The following is a 16,737-nucleotide window of genomic DNA, read 5'->3' on the forward strand; positions in this document are numbered from 1 at the left end:
TGAGTAAGGTTGACTGCTGGTTTTGCTGTGTCTTATTTCACTGTAGATTTAATTTGCCTCTGCTTCTGGTCGTCTTCTCTTCTCTTCTTGCTTTGAATGTGCGAGATGACAGTGAGAAATAGCACGAACACATTTGTCCCAGTCTAATTAGATAATGGCACACAGCATGGCTTTTATTCGTGAGGCCCAGACTCTCTCCATATACTAATACATTATAAACTCATACTTGGCACTGTCCATCCCTCTAACCCTGCAGCTTAAAGAGAAAGGGACTCACAAATACACTCATACAGAGAAGTTGGTGGTCATCAGGCTCTCTGAAGCTTCTGGTGTTGTGTCTTTTGATTTTTCATACAGAAATACACACTTTACTGCTGTAATTCTCTGTAATAGAGGATGGGGGAACCACTGTCTATTTGCGTGCTTTCATATATATAATTTTTCCTTCCTTACTTGTAATTATTGATGCAGTATACTGTGTGCGCTGTGCAGTACACTGACAAGTGAACATTACTAACTTCCTCTAGCTTGGCTTTGTCTTTTATAGCCCTTTAAAAGTTATTAAATGGACTATCAAAATGGCTTATTGTTAAAATCACACAAAAGGTTCCACTGCAAAGAAGCTTCTGGTGGCTTTAATAATCTTTTTTAATTTTTGTAAGTGCAAATAAAGCAGTTGAGAACAGATTTGTAGCTTTTTATTTGTTCCTGTAAAAACTGAAAAGGGTATTAAAATAGGCAGCATTCCAGTTTTCTTAATTGCAGTGAAGCGTTTGTGTGAATACACGCAGTATATGTGTCGGTGTTTGCTGTAACACTGAAGGAGTTGGCAGTGCTGTTCACAGGGATCTTTATGAACTTTTGTTTAGTGTTCAGTGTGACAGAAGGAGCACCCCTTAACACACTGCAGTCCCGACCTCACCAGCTTGTTCATGGCTTGTCTGCATGGTTGCCACTGTTTGTCTCTGTTCTGTCTTTTTTTTTTTTTTTAAAGCACATCTGGGGGAACATGTGGCCCTCAGCAGACTGAATGAATGTGTTTGTCTGCAAGTTATAAAGGCTTCACAGTTGAATCACAAAATCTGCAGCAACTACAGCTGCTGCCATCCTTGGGGCCCATTGCAAAACAAGCCCCTAACAGTAACTGCTTTCATTAGCACCTTGCTTGGAGCCACAGAAAAATGCTAAAAGACAGTACGCCTGTTCGTTTCTAAATTTAGGTTATTATGGCATGATGTAATTCGTAGTCTTTGCTAAATTCCTCCTAAGTTCTTTGTGTAACACAGGTAAGACTTCTAGATCTAAAAATATCTGCTCACTTAACCAGAAAATGCAGTTCCTCCACTTGAATTCGGGACCTAGCTAACTAGTCAGCCAGCTAAGATGGGAAGTTGCTGCGCACAGCAGTTACTGTGCAGCCACTAATCACTGTTATTCACATCATGTCACCTTACCACTGCTCAAGTTAAAGCCTACTGTAGGCAGAGAACATTTTCCCCTCCGCAGGAAGAGGCCAATCAAAGTTTAAGAGCGCGATACCAAAAATGCTGTGTTCAGAAGAAGCTGGGCTCAATAATGTTGGGCCCTTTGGACTGTCATGTACATTTGTTATAAACCTTTTTTCGAATGACAAGTGTTCTGGGTGAAGTTTGCTCATTAAAACTTTCAGCCATGTGAGCATCATGGGTCAAAGGATGGCAGTGACAGTTTGCTTGTTGGTCAGCAGGTCCATCCACCGCTTTGATCCAGGCTTAAATGCTCAACAATGATTAAATGGGTTGCCATGAAATTTTGTTCAGTCATGCCCCCCAGGGGATGAATCCTACTGACGTTGGCCAGCCACTGACTTTACATCTAGTGCCACCATGACACTGACATGTGGCCTTGAATTAAATATCTCAAAAACCATTGGATGGATTGCCATGAAATTTGGTTCACACATTCCTCTACCCCTCAGTTAGTAATAACAATGATGACCTCTGGACCTTTCATCTGGCTTCATCAGGTCAAAATTGTTATTTGTCCAATACTTTTTGTCCAGTTAGTGAAACTTATTACATTTGTCTCAACATCAGCTGTACTTTATAAGATAATGAGCAAATATTAGCATGCTATCATGCTAAACTAAGACAGTGAAGATGGGAAGCATTCTACTTGCTAAACATTAGATTGTTAGAGTTGTCATTGTGAGAATGTTAACTTGCACATGTAGCTCAAAGCACCACTGTGCTGCTCATACAGCTGCTAGCATGGCTGTAGACTCTTACTCTTGTTTTACTGGATTTTGCAGAAGAACTTTAAAATCAGGTATTAACAGCAGTTCTAAACAGAGGCCCTTCTATGGTTGGCTTGATAATTTATCAGTGTATACTATGTGCTGCATCATCTGAAAGCCCTTTGTTTGTTTTGTGTCAGCTGAGTTGCGTGTGTGTGCTTGTGTGCATGTGTTTCTGTAACAAACTCTTTATCCTCCCACCAGATGCAGCAGGTGAGCGTGCAGCCCTCCACAGACAACGGTCTCTGCCCCACCGGCCGCCCGTCATCCCGCTCGTGGCTCGCATGGCTGACCAGAACACATCTGGCACCCCGGCCATGACCGAAAGGGAAGCGTCCCGTCTGGATAAGTTCAAACAGTTGTTGGCTGGGCCGAACACAGATCTGGGTAAGAGATACTCATCCAAAAGTCTCCACTCCATGTGTGTAACGATGTGCGCTCTTGGACAGTCTTCTGGTCTCCCTGTTGCTCTTGTCTTGTGCTGTATTTCTCAGCTTTTGTCATTTTTTTTCTATTTCTTCTTTTTTTTTTCTCCAAGCTCTTTCACTTTTTCACTTCCTTGCACACTTTTGCCTCTCACTCTGAGTTTGCTCTCTCCGTCTGCCAGCTGTGCTGCGCTTTTAACGATGCTGTGAGTGGGAAAGTCATCCAGCCATCTGGACATGCAGATTACAAGGGAGAAAAAATACCACCAACAACAAAAGCAAATGACAGGCCTTTGTTCTAACCAAACGACAGGCCTTTATTGTTTATCCAACCCCAGAGACTGTGTGCTACCACTGCCACCCCAGTGGCCATGAAATCCTTGCAGACGTCCCTCTTTACAGTTGACTTTTTGCCCTCAGAGACTAACTTTTTGCAACTGCAATGCGTTAACTTGTTGACGAGTCAATTTACATCAAAGCCAATTTAGCCTGTTCAAGTGAACATGCAGCCAGTGACTGGTCTGTTACTTACCAACAGCATGTTATGTGATTGAACACTTATTCTCACTTTTAAAGAGCAGTTGCTGCCATGAATATGAAGAGTTTGTACATATATTTTAAAACTAAGGCTGTGTGGAATAAAGTTGGCAAAGCAATGACTCTTGAGCTAAAGAAATATCGCAGTTCATGGCAGCATCTGAAGGGAAATCCAGCACTGGGGGAGCACACGTCAACCCATTGCACAGGACAAGATTGTGGCCTGCTGAAGTAGTGTGATGGAATCAAACATCACATTTTTTATTTAGGCAGTCAGTTAACAATAATAAGACTTTTTCAAGTTAAAAAATAAAAAAAAAAACAAAAAATGTTGAATATGTTGTTCCTTGACTTAACAACACTAATAATCACTGTGAATCTCCATCATAATGTATAGCAGTCTAGTCATAACAGTCAAGGCCTCTTGCTTGGAATCAATCCCCTGGATGAGGACAGGGGATTTGTGCAGGCTGTAAAAATGTGTGACCAAAGAAAATAGTGCTTTAAATTGAAGTTAATTCCAAAGTGTATTCCCATGGCTTTCGTCAGTTGTGGAAAAAGCACAGGCTGAACTTCAAAATGTTGGAGCTGTGTGGATTATTCAACTGCCAAACTCTTTGTAAAATCTCTAAGAGCCCCCTTGAGTTCAGATGTGTTCTGGTTTAACATTCAGGATGTACATCTGTTGTCCTTGAGTGGTTTTTGTGTGTGCGTGTGTACTGCACTGTGTGTGTGTGCATATGTGTGTGCTTAGTGCACCTGACACAAGGGGAGCATGAAGTGAGACCGGAGGAGAAAATTGAAAAAATGTAATGCGTAGCTAGTGAATGGGTAAATTCAAAAGGAGTGTGTCTGAGAGGTTTCATTGCAGAAATGGCACATTTTAAATACTGTAGCAGCCATTCTCAAATGATAGCTATGGTCTTAATTTCCCACAACTGAAGAGGTGACCAGGCATTAATTGGAGACAGACTATTATTAGAAACAAGTCATTTATTCAGATTTCTTCTGTTGTACTGCACTGTTTCAACTCTTTGCTGTAAATACAAACACTCCCTCCATCATGTACATTATAAGACACAGGGTGTTGTAGTATGCCTCATGTTGTTACTGGAAGGTTTTTATTTTGGGACATTTTCAGTATACACTGATAGATACTAGATTTGTCAAGCGGATGTCAGAATAGATGATTTTGGGAACAGTATATCGGCTGATAGTATTTATTTTTAAGGATCCCCTTAATTTGACATTTAGTCATTTATGAATCGCCGTATTTTTCACTTGAAATATCAATATTACTAGTAATATTAACCTGAAAGTGCTTCTGGTGGATAAACAACATATCTGAGACTTTTACTGTACTGACATTTCTTGGGACTTCAGCTGACATACATGTCAATATTGATATATTTGTAATAAGCTAATATTGACTGATATATCGACTCAGGCAAGCTCTAATTTCCAGCAAGTGTCAAAATTCACTCCAGTTATATGCATGTAAACAGAAGGTCTAAACATTTCTTCAGATATTCCTCAGTACATTTATTATACTAGTAATGATGAATGAGAATGTGCATTGGCACCGATTATCTTGACCAGTGTGTTAACCCGCATCCGCAAATCATATTTTGTCAACAGACGTGGCTGATTGGTTTACAATTTGAATAAAAGTGTGTGTGTTTGCTCCCCTTTGTGCTGCTGCTTTACTCGCCACTTGTAGATTACTTTGAGGTACACACACAAGACGCATTGGCGAAGGTCCTAAAATGTAAATGCTGGATTTCATTAAGTTTGAATGGCCTTAGTCAGCACAGTGCGTCACCTCTATGTGTGATCCCCTTGAAAACTTTTTGAACTAAACAAGCGTCAGCGTTGGCCAATGGTGGTTGCAGCCCGCTCGGGCAGAGTGTATCCTGTACATCAGCAGAGTGTCTTGAGATGTCAGCCCCCATTAGGGCCTGCCAGGCATCACAAGCCGGCTGTCTAAATTTAGTTTAGTCTCTGCGCCATGATTAGATAGCCCAGAACGGGCGAGCCATGCTGCTGGCTGCTGGCAGCATGAAAGATGAACTTCATTCACGGGACATAATTAAGTGAAGGATTTGGGGAGGGGGGTGATGAGGGGTGATAGGGAAGGGAGAGGGATAGGAGCAGATAAGATAAGATAAGATGAAACTTTAATGATCCCCATGGGGAAATTGGGTCATTGCGGCCACAAAGAATGGGATCTAGATGAGAATACAAAAAGATATAATCGCCACCATCGGAAGGAATTGAAGCCCACTGTAACAAGTATTTCAGGCACAAAAGTAAATAATAATATTTAGTCATAGTTGTGATCATTTTTAGACTGTGGTGTAGAAAGTTGTTCTGTTCTGAAATACTGATGTGATTGTTTTTACATCAAGCCTTCAATTATTCACACATTAGCATCTGTTTTTTTCAGTTTTCAGTTCAGGGGAAGATGACAAGATGGATTGAACTCCTTGTCCTTAAAGCAGAGGTCATTGTTCCTGCACGCCATCTGTCACATATTTCTACTCATACAAATTCCCACACATACCAGTGGACACTGTTAGCAGGGATGACGCCCCCTCGTGTAAAAGAGAAACTCGACCGATCGTCCTTGAGCTCAGGACGGGGTGTAGGAGGGGTGGGAATGATCCATGGGTTGGTTCCTCACTTGAATGGTGTAATTAATTGCAGAGGCAACCATGTTTTTGGGCCAAGCCCCTCGACATGTCAGGGCTGCCAGTCTCTGGAGTCCACAGGTGTTTGTGTCTGTCTGACTGTGTTGGTCAGTGTGTGAACTGAAAGCGTGTGATTTGCCAAAATGATCGACTTGGCCCATAACTTAGCATTATAGTTTTCTCCACTTTTTTGTTACAGCAGAGTTTGTCCTGTCAGAGCGTGTAGCAGAGTGAAAGGTGCAGCAGTGTGCACCCCTACACGCACATTTCCACAAGTTTTTCTCACTTGTCAGTGTCTTCTTTTCGGAGTCTTGATCGCGTAAAATCTGCCCATCTCTCCCTTCCTCGCTCTCCATTGAGCCTTGTGACGGGTTGTGACAGCAGTCTGTTTAGCATGTAAGGTCTTGTCGAAGGTGATGACCTGCGCGCTTGTGTGAGTGTAGGGTGATTGATGTCAGGTTGATCTCTGCTAATTATTCCTGATGTCCTGAGGCGATGCTGTCTGTTGAGTGAGCCTGAACACAGCACCCACTCAACGCCCATTGAGAAGGGAGTTATTTCAGCTGAGAGTTTCACGAGTTTCACTTCTTGTTTCTTGTCTTCTTGTTTCACTTACCACAACTGCCTCTGTCACTGATTGGTCAAACTTGAACCCCGCTGAAACTACAACCTGTGTTCATTCACAATAGAAGGAAGTACTCTAGTAGCCATATTAGGGCATGAGGTAGACATTTCTCATTGTTTATTAACATCACAAAGCAAGACTCATTTAAAAAAGGCAAAGAGAGAGAGTGCAAGTGAGCTGATAACATGAGCAAATGAGAAAGAGAGGGAGCTGTGTTCCACAGCAGTAAATACAAAGAACAATAACAGTCAATGACTTTTTTTACTGCATGCCAACAATGAGGAGAAGCAAGTTTTCTGACACATTTTCTGGACTCTGTAATAGTTTTCAGCTACTGAACACAACTTATTATTTTTCTGCCAGCTCTCTCCAAAAGTCAGAATGAGGTAGTGTTTGTGTATGTGGTTGTTTTTCTGCGTGTGTTCAGATGTGTTTGTATCTGTCGAAATGTTTCCCCCACCCCCCGCCCCGGACTGTGTGTAGTGTCGTATACTTTCCCTAAGCCACTTGCTTTGTGATGGTCTGTAAGTCACAATGCCAGATTTTACAGACTTTCTGCATATCTTTTTCTTTTTAATCGATTTTAATACCAAGAGCTGGCATCTGACACCGAGCAGTTATTGCTGGATGGTAGAAATACTGCTGTTGCTATGGCAATGGTCCTTTTCCCCTCTTCTCCTTCCTGGCAATTTATCCTTACTCTATCCTTTACTTCCCCTTTTTCATCAGTTCCCTTCCTTCTTTGTGTGTCTTTCTCTTCTTCTTCTTTTTTTTTTTTTTATTTTCCTGTTTTCTGTTTGCTCTTTGTGTGGTCATTATATGAGGCAGAGTTCACCTCACAAGTGTACTCCCACACAAACACATGCTGAACATCTATGGACCAGCAACACTATAAGTAACACACAAGAACATACAAACCCAAAGAAACTGTTAACCAACAACAAGAAAATGGAAAAAAACAACAAATAAGTGCCTACAAGAATACACACCCACACGCTTCCTTTCATTACCTTGCTGCCTGTCGGTGTGTCTCTACCCTCTGTTGGGGGTGCTGCAGCTCTTTGTTACACCTCCACCACTCCAGTGCGCTTCTCCCCAACTGCCATCAACCTCACTGCAGCAACTGCGTTCAGGAGGCCTGCTGCTCTCTGCCACAGTTGCTCGCTCCGCACTCTGTAGTGTTACAATCCTGTTACACAGCAGCCACCATATGATAGGCTTACCATCAGCACTGTTTGCAAAGTTAATAGCCGCCATCAAAGTGGGAAGTGGCGATGTAATTCAATTTAACTCAGTCCTAATGCCTCGTTTGAAAGCACTGTCCATGTGTGACAATTTCAGAGGTGTGTGTCATAGGCTGGGGAAGCGCAGAAGAAGAGATAATACAGCATTAGACTGTCTGCATGGGTAAATCTCCGGGAAACTTGGCAACTTCACAGTGAGAATGTTTCCATGTGAATCTCAATAGAAGGTTTTTTTTTTTTTTATTTGAGACCTCAATAACCCGCAATCCAGAGAGAGAATAGAGGAAATGCACTGCAGGTTGTTTTCTGTTCAAGTGACCTATTCTTAGAAAATGGAAACTGTGAAAAATGCTAAATCTTGAAGTCACAGCATTTTGTTATTTCTCTTTTTTTTTCCTGCTTGAAAGTTGTACTCCCCTGTGTTTTCCGAGCAGGGTAACCACACTAACAGTCAGTGGTGCATATGCATGTGTGCAAGCATGGTCATGTGTGTGTGCCCTGCCTCCTAGCACATCCCCAGGCAAAACACCTGACTTAATAAGGTTGGCCCAACCACCAGCTGCCTCCTGTGTCGGGAGAGCCTCCCAGATTGTCTGCCTTAGTTTATTCATATGTTACACGGTGGTCTTCCTTGTTAATTTTTCACTCTCTCTTTACTAAGAGAAGCTTGACTAGACTTACTGCAGCCGTTACAGTTCATAGTTCAAGATATATTGTGTCCACTGCCAACTGTTTAATCCTGCGACTCATTATCTCTATTTAGTAATTTACTAACTTTAATTGGAAAATTAAGCTTGGATTCCTCAGTGGCAGAGCTGGAGTCATTTTTGGTCAAGAATGTGCGACATTGTGGGTAACAGGTTTCAGACCCTCGTCTTGCAGCCTTCCCATTAGCGTTACCATTTTCACTACCAGTTGCACTGTGGTAGCTCATTATCCTGCACTGCACTGATTTCAATTTGGCATATTAACGAGTTGTTTTTTAGAATAGCTGCAAAGTGTTCCTTCCCATATAACCAGTACCTGGAAGGGGAACAGAACTGAAATTTAAAATGTCTGTGTATCCCCTCATAAAACAACAACAAAAAAAAAAAAACGGTCACCAGGTAAGATGTTTTTAAACCTGTTTCATCTAAATCAGTCAAAGGGAAGATGAGCTTCAGGGAATGGACTATACAAACCCTTGTTATGGCACGCAAAAGAGCACACACACGTTCTCGAACACACACACACATCCTCTCACCTGAACGCTCGTCTATGCTCGGTGTCCTCTCCCAGCCATCTGGGCCATCCATCAGGCCTCCTGAGCAGGTATAATCCAGGGGGGAGTATCTTTTTACAAGAGTCCCATTAGTTTACGAGCCGTCTGCTCCCTGGCGCCATCACTTTGTCCTTTAGATGAGTTAGACCGTTCAGGACTCTCTCACAGCATTCAAGGTTTATAGGAGGGGAGCTTAACTTTTTAATACACTGTATGATAAAGGTGTCTGTCCTGATTGTGCTGTTTTTCTGACCTCAGTGGCAAAATAGCGTTGCATGACATCAGGACAATACCTGCAACAAGGAATGGCATGCCTCCTTTTTACCACAGCAATATTACGCAAGACTTTCATGGGTATTAGACAGGTGGTCAGGACAACACTACATTGTACAGTACTTGTGAGCGTTCTGATCGTTGCATTTTCCAGGAAAAGTGATGTAAGGCAAGAGATAAAATCACTGATTGGTGTGCTACTTCGGTCCAAACCTTAAGTGCCGCAGCCTTGATTTTGGATTTGCTGAGGCAGCCCCTGCTGCAGAATACAAACCCCAGTTTTGGCAGGTGTGTGTGGTATTCACGTGTGTTAGTGTGTATCGCGCAGAACCTTGTGGTGTTTTGCCCCAGTGGTTGCGCTCCGTCTGAATGATGCCTGAATAGTGCATGGCTCCGGCCCGCCAAGCGTCTTCCCTCCTGCTCCCATCAGCTCCCTGCTCAGCCAGCACTGACTGACAGCACGTCTTCGCTCCTCTCCATCTTCTATTCTTCTTACTGGCCTTCACACAGAACCATGCACACAGGCAGGTAGACTGACTGACAGGCAGGTAGACGGGTAGACATGGAAGAAGTGCAGGCACACACACTCTCACATGCACGCTTACAATCACACACGCACTCTCATGCTTACTGATTTGATTCCACCCCCCACAAACACAAGCACCTCATATTCCTTGGTAGCTTATAGTACGAGCCCTCACTTGGCCATTTAATCTCCATTGTTTCAGCCCACTCAGGAAGCAAACAGTCCTTTATGAAAGCATGCCTGATGCTAGTAGTGGCACTTGACTCCTGGGTATCATCAGGATTACATAAATGAATACTTACATTGAGCTCGAGTAGAGAGCCCAAAGTCCTGTTGTCATGTCAAGTACCCTCTGTTCCTTCCTCTGCCAGGACTTTTTTCATCCTTTTTTCTGAATACATGAAACACGCCAGGAATTTATATTTCACACTTGAAGACAAACTCACATCCACTACAGCCCTTGCACTTAGATGGCATCAGCTATTTTCATGATCAGTTCTTTTTTTATTGTTTATTTTGTAATTGCAAGCATTTCCTGGTCCTGACCTCACAAAGATTTGATCCCCTTCTTTGTTATATATGACAGTCAATTATCTTTGAACTGTTTAAATCATGCAAGACAAATACCTCACTTTGGGAAATTATAACAGGCAGTTTCAACTATTTTCTGTAATTTTATAGACAAAACAGTTCATTGATTAGTTGAGAAAATAATGTGGAATGAAAAGAATCATTAGTTGCAGCCCCAATCCACAGTGTCCCCCAACGCTCTTGTGTAAAGCCATTTTTTCAGCTTTTTAGCTGTTGTCTAAAAATGCACACACTGTTTGCTCCTCTCTTGTCTGAACTAGCCGCGGACACTCGACTCGTGGTCGTGGGCTCATGAGAAACAGTGTTTGTAAAAGCCTGCCAAAAAACACATATTGAATATTTGTTTCTGAAAATGTGTTGTGTAGCCAAAATATTAAAGAAACGGTCCTGTGAACCACGTGTAAGTGGTTCAGATCCCCATGCAGGCTGAGAGAGTGTCGGCCAGAGAGATGAATAAGACTCATTCTCTCCTCCCTCAGCAAGTACATTACAGTGCAGTTGAGCTGGCCTTTACACAGGCACCCAACCCCAGCTGATTCACTAGTGCTGCTGTCGGCAAAGGTACATAAGTGACTGCACCGGAAAACTCCACGTTGTGTTCATTTGCCATAACCTTCCCTCCTTTTGTGAGTTTTAATGTAAAACAGACATGATATTTAGATATATTTTGCCCTCTGAATGTTTTAAGAGTCATTGAGCATTCATTACCTCTGAGGGTCCCACATCAGAGCAGCTGTTGTGGGTGTTCAACAGAAGGTACATGGTGTCCTAATCACCCCCTGTGGTCCCCAGCTTAACTCCAGCCAAGACAAAGTGCAACCCTGTAAGTTCATGCATAATGGAATACAGTAGACGCAGAGGAAAGACTAGCAGCAGTTGCCCTTGAGTTGCACATTGCTAATGTTACAAGTGTTTTTCATGCCAGTGAGGAATACAGCTTCCTCCAGGGTTAAGACTGTCTCTCCAGACCGATCCCCCTGAGGTCGGTTCCTGCCAGCATGATAAACACCCACAATACTGATCACACTAATTCCAATGCATGTATATAATAATGTGGTATTTTATTGGTCCCAAAGGGGAAATTCTGTTTTCGCTTGCCCCCGCTTGCACTTCTAAATGTATACTTTGAAATGATTGCCTGTGGGGTGAATTGACTCTAAATTGAGTTTTCGCTTTAATGAGTTTCCTCTGTTTTTTTTTTTTTCGAAAGACCTGCAAAAGGAATGTCTTTACAATTTCATTTAATGTTTTTTTTTTTTTTTTTTTTTTTTGTACAGATCACTATGTATAGAGCAGAGTGACAAATTTCCCAGCTAAAAATGGCTTGTTTGCATTGTTAACTTTGTTCACTGAAACTGACGGGGACAGCTAGTCCCTCGTCGCCTCCGGGACAGTCGCAGAAACTTTTTCGCCCACATTGTGACAAGTGCCTGCTGAGCAAAAACAACAGATTAATTTTCAAAATGTCATGAAATGCCTTTAATTTATTCCAGTGGAGCTGGGGCTTGGCTGTCTCATTCATAATGCACAAGAGATGCCCTAGAGAGTCAGATGTGTTTTCTGAGAGATGAGCTAGCCTCTCACTAATGAAACGACATCTGCAATTTAGCCTGTACGTCAACTATGCTCATGTCGCCCTCTCTGTCTCTGCTCACTGTGGGAAATGGAGTTTTATGTCTCAGGAATTGGAGTATGGCTCTATAGAAAGTATTTAGGAAATAGGGGCTTAGACACATTTCCTACAAGAGTGCATTTCCATCATAGATTATGGATTACATATTTCCAACTGCAGCTCTCGTGTTCAAGCAGCATTTTAGCCCACTAATTAAAATGGGTGAAAATGTTAGAATATGGTGAAAAAAATCTTTCCAAGTCAAATTTACCATTGTTCATTTGTGTACTGCACCAGTGCAAGTGCATCAGTACTCTGACAGTCTAGCTGTGGGTCTATAAGTCATCTGGACTCACGTTGGGGTAACTGTGATTTGGATTCTGCAGTGGTCCGGCTCTCTGCTGGAGAGTGTTTGGAAGACGAGGAGTAGAGGCTGTGTCTGCGGTTTTCTGTGTGTGATGTATGGGTCTAACGCGCACATCTGCTTGTTCTGCTGGCCACATGGTGCCAAGTAAATATTTGCCCCTTGCCCTTGCCACACAGTTATACATACCCTACCCGCACACAAACACCAGAATAGATGCTTCTTCAGCGCACACAGTCTTTCTTCACCTGCAATGCAAGTGTTTGACCGGAAGGGACACGGCTTTCTGGAGATCACTGCAGCATCAGGATGTAAAGACCATTAGCTAACTTGTGCCGCATGTCCCTTCACCCCTCCTCTCTATCACCCCCTATGGTGAGATTAATGCCAGGTGGGGGAAATATAACATAGTTTAATTAAGCCCGAGTCCACAAGATTCATGGACTCATTTCTTTGTCTGACAGTGCAAATGAAGGTTCAAAGGGTGCAAGGCAAGAGGAGAGAAACCATTGACTAGCTGTTAAGAGCATAATGAATGTAGAGGTGCGCATAGGATAAGGATTCCACCATTTAAGGCTTGGACTTGAAAACAGCTTCTGCGTAACTTCACAGTGGCTGTCCCTCTCTGCATGCGTAAAAGGTGGACGTCATTCCGAGAAACGTAATGCATGCGTTCAAGCTGACGAGCATAAACACACACAGGTACTGGCGGCAGAGATTCAGCGATGTAAAAAACTTGTAGGTTTCAGCTTCAAGGATGGAGGAGCAGCAGGCTACAGAGGTCTGCTAAACTCCACGCCACCAGATTTCTTGAGACACTTGAAGCAATTCATTAGATGTCATAAAGCTCCTTCTGGAGATGCAAGAGGGTTTTATAGAACTTCTTTCACATATGCACTAGACCTCTAAACAGACTCATTTGGTGGATTTCCCCTTTTAAGTGTCAAAGTGAATATTGGCATGTACATTACAAGGAAAGTGTGAACTATATCTGAAAGCCTTCCCATGCCTGTATACACTATAACTTGATAGCAGCACACACACACTTCCATACATTGCCTTTCACTTGTTGTAGTCCTGAAGAGAGAGATAGGAAGGAACAAAGATGCACAGCAAATCCATGGAAAAACCTGCAGCACCGATGCAACTTTTATGGTCTGTGTCATGTGTGAGGGAGTTTCTTTTTATCTATCTTTTTAGATACGGCTTGCTACTGCACAGGTAACCTTGGTGTAATCGAAACCTTCCCACACTGTGAGGCTCTGACTCTTTTGAAACCAGCAGAGCCGTACTGTGTGCTAGATCACTGTATTGAATTTCTATATAATTAAAGTCACTGGGGACAAGGTAAGGGAGAAATTTTAAGTGGAAGATGCACAAGAACTGTAGCGAATAAATAGCTGCTCCCATCAGCTGAACAAGCTCTAATGCGTTTCACTCAATTTAGCCAATGGACTTAGCCCATTGCTGTTTAGCTGATTGCTATTTCCTATTCTACTATCTGTCACTGACTCTGCATTTGCATTTGCCTTGAAGAACAGGCAAGGCAGAGTCATTTGGCAGCGCTAATCAATATCGTTCACTCTGTACGAAGGCCTTATCAATTTCAGCCAGTGCCTTGAATAAGAGCGGAGGAAGAATTTGGCTTGTTCATGAGGTACATTTGTTCCCTTTTCCCTCAGAAAAGTATGTTCAGGCGGTGCCATTTCATTTGCACGGAAATCAATTTCCCCCTCTTCCCTTCACTCTTGGAATGCAGGTAAAACAGTGGCAGTGCAATTACAAGTGAAGAGATTTCCATTGCCTTTTTATGTTTGTCTCAGTTCGGCTGTGGCAACTCATCTTGTTGAATGCTAATGGGGGGGGTTGCAGACTTGCAGGGACCGGGCAGCGGGAGACCTATCTGTGAATAACGGATGAGTTAATGTGAGTGAGAACTCATCCAGGGACCTCCCACTTCTTGAGAAACATTGCTGAAAAACGCACACGTCATATCTTCAACATCCCAAGCTGCCTCATCCTGGTAGACAAGGTCACTCAGTGATGTGATGAGTGAAGAATGTTGTGAAGAATATTTTGTGTCATGGATTATCCAAAAAGAATTCAGCAGCTTCAGCGTCCTGGGTATCTGGACATAATCTAACATAATCTGACTCGACTATTACTTCATAACCCAAAATATGGCTCAGTGTGGCTGAACTGGATGGAGACACTTTGGCATGAGTGAGTAAGTGTAAGAGAAAAAAAAGCTTTAGCTCTGCTTGGGTAGAGGTACATGATCTCTTTTTGGTGCAGGGATGTTATATCCTGCACCTGTTATTGTAGTCCAGTTATTATGTTTAATTCACTGGAAATAGGATGAAATGGAAGACACAGTTTGCCAAATACAATAAGTAATTTTTCTCTTGAGGCACTGGTGATGCTTACACCCACCCATCCTCTAATACTATCTGGGTGTGTGTGTGTGTTATAGAGTGAGAGGGATATGGGCCTGAATAATGTGTAGCACCTAACATTAAGCCAGATTTTCTGGGTCTTCGTGGACCCAAAGGGAACTACTCTCCGCCAATTTAAAAGTTCAATTTTCACCTTTCCATCAGATTTATTTTACATTATAGCCTCCTGGTGCTCCCACCCGGCCACAGGAGAGCGTAGTTAATAATCCACTTCTAACCCATCAGATAATTTCGGTAAAGGAAAAGAGAGACAGGAAGGGAGGTTTGGACGGTGAGCACATGGTTGGTTGGCTTGTTGGGAGATAGATTGATTGAATGGAGTCCAGGAATGAATTGCTAATCCAGTTGTGGTTTGAAAATAGTTTTTTATTGGGCTAAATTTGTGCCATAGATACAAATGTTCACAGCTGCAGGCTGGGAAATACACATGAATCATGGTGGAGAAAGAGATTTTTGTTTGAAGAGACAGAAACAGACGTGAGTTTCTCCCCTTCCTTCTCAATATGTCTTTCGATTTTTGTCTTTGATTATTGCGTCATTTTTTTATCTGAGGTCAGAAATGTTCAAAACAAGGGAGGGGAATGGAGCTTGACAGACGATGGATTTTGAGGCTGATGCCAATATCGATGTTTGAAATCAAAATCCCAAATTCTCTGTGCAGATATATAATGCAGTCCGGTGCTCGTTAAGCACCAGGCAATGAAAGAAGAATCAAAAATCTGCAAGGAAATAAGCATTTTCTGCAAGGAAGTATCTCTATGTCATATATTATAGTTAGAATATTAGTTAGTCACACTGGTCCAGAGTGTGCAGCGATTACCTTCTTCAGTTTAAAAAATCTAATAACAGCATATTTGCCAACATTCATTTTTCAATTTGAATGCAAAATAAGCAATTTTGATAAGGACTCCTTAAACTTTGTAGTACAAGTGTTATCTTTGGCATTTTTTTTTTTTTTACCACAATCTGTTGGTTTTTTTTACGCCAATATGGACACATCTGATAATGTGATATCAGGAGATATTATCATCCTGCTGTTAATCAGTTGGGCTCTAGAGGGAAATCAAAGCCTCAGTGGTGAATCATTTAATGACCCTCTGGCGTTATTGTTGTTGTTTTACAGAGGAGCTACGGAAACTCAGCTGGTCTGGAATCCCACGACAGGTCCGACCGATCACGTGGAAACTCCTTTCAGTAAGTCCACAGATTATACATACACACATGCTTTACGCATAAACTGTGCATTCAGACGCCAGCAGACACATTGAAATAAACACTAATTTGTGTAAAACATAAAAACACTTGCATTCAAAGACAGAAATCTTTGTAACCTCACACATAAACCTAAAAGTGAGAACACGGATTCATCAAATGCACACACAGACACACACACCCACGCAGATAAAGCCACACAAATAATACACATCACAGAGGATCTTAAGCCTACATGCACACAAACGCACAAAAAGTTGCTGTCATGTTTCTCTCCCAACCCCCTCCCTTTTTTGATTTATGAAGACTGGTAACAGTCCTGCCCCCCCCAACTTCAATCGGGAAAATGAATTGCGAGGCACAAATAATTAATTCATGAGACGCGCGGTGTGTTTACTCATTAAGCCATTGTTGTGGTGTACAGCTTCGAGTCTGCAGAGAGAAGACTGGCTTTTTGAGCGCCGTGACTCTCCCATTAATTACTGCACAATAGTTAATGTGCCGCAGAAAAGATGTCATTAAAGGTGTGTGCGTGCCTATGTGTGCGCCTGTTTATGTTTTTTGGTGGTGGGAGGTTACCAACCGGGCGCTTTAACCATTAACGTCTGCTTTGTTTGGTACTCTGCTGAAGTGACGGCTCATAATG

General features: G+C 42.4%; 1 protein-coding gene across 2 annotated transcripts in view; it reads left to right on the forward strand.

Moving 5' to 3' along the window:
• tbc1d22a (TBC1 domain family, member 22a) overlaps positions 1 to 16,737 on the forward strand; it is a 103,157-nt gene that overhangs the window by 4,818 nt on the left and 81,602 nt on the right. For both annotated transcript variants that reach the window (XM_076722538.1, XM_076722537.1), the window contains exons 5-6: positions 2,480 to 2,662; positions 16,003 to 16,073. In XM_076722538.1, coding sequence (XP_076578653.1) covers positions 2,480 to 2,662; positions 16,003 to 16,073 — 254 coding nt within the window. The remainder of the gene's footprint in view (positions 1 to 2,479; positions 2,663 to 16,002; positions 16,074 to 16,737) is intronic.

Source organism: Chaetodon auriga, chromosome 22 (genome assembly GCF_051107435.1).
Source record: "Chaetodon auriga isolate fChaAug3 chromosome 22, fChaAug3.hap1, whole genome shotgun sequence".
Taxonomy (NCBI): Eukaryota; Metazoa; Chordata; class Actinopteri; order Chaetodontiformes; family Chaetodontidae; genus Chaetodon; species Chaetodon auriga.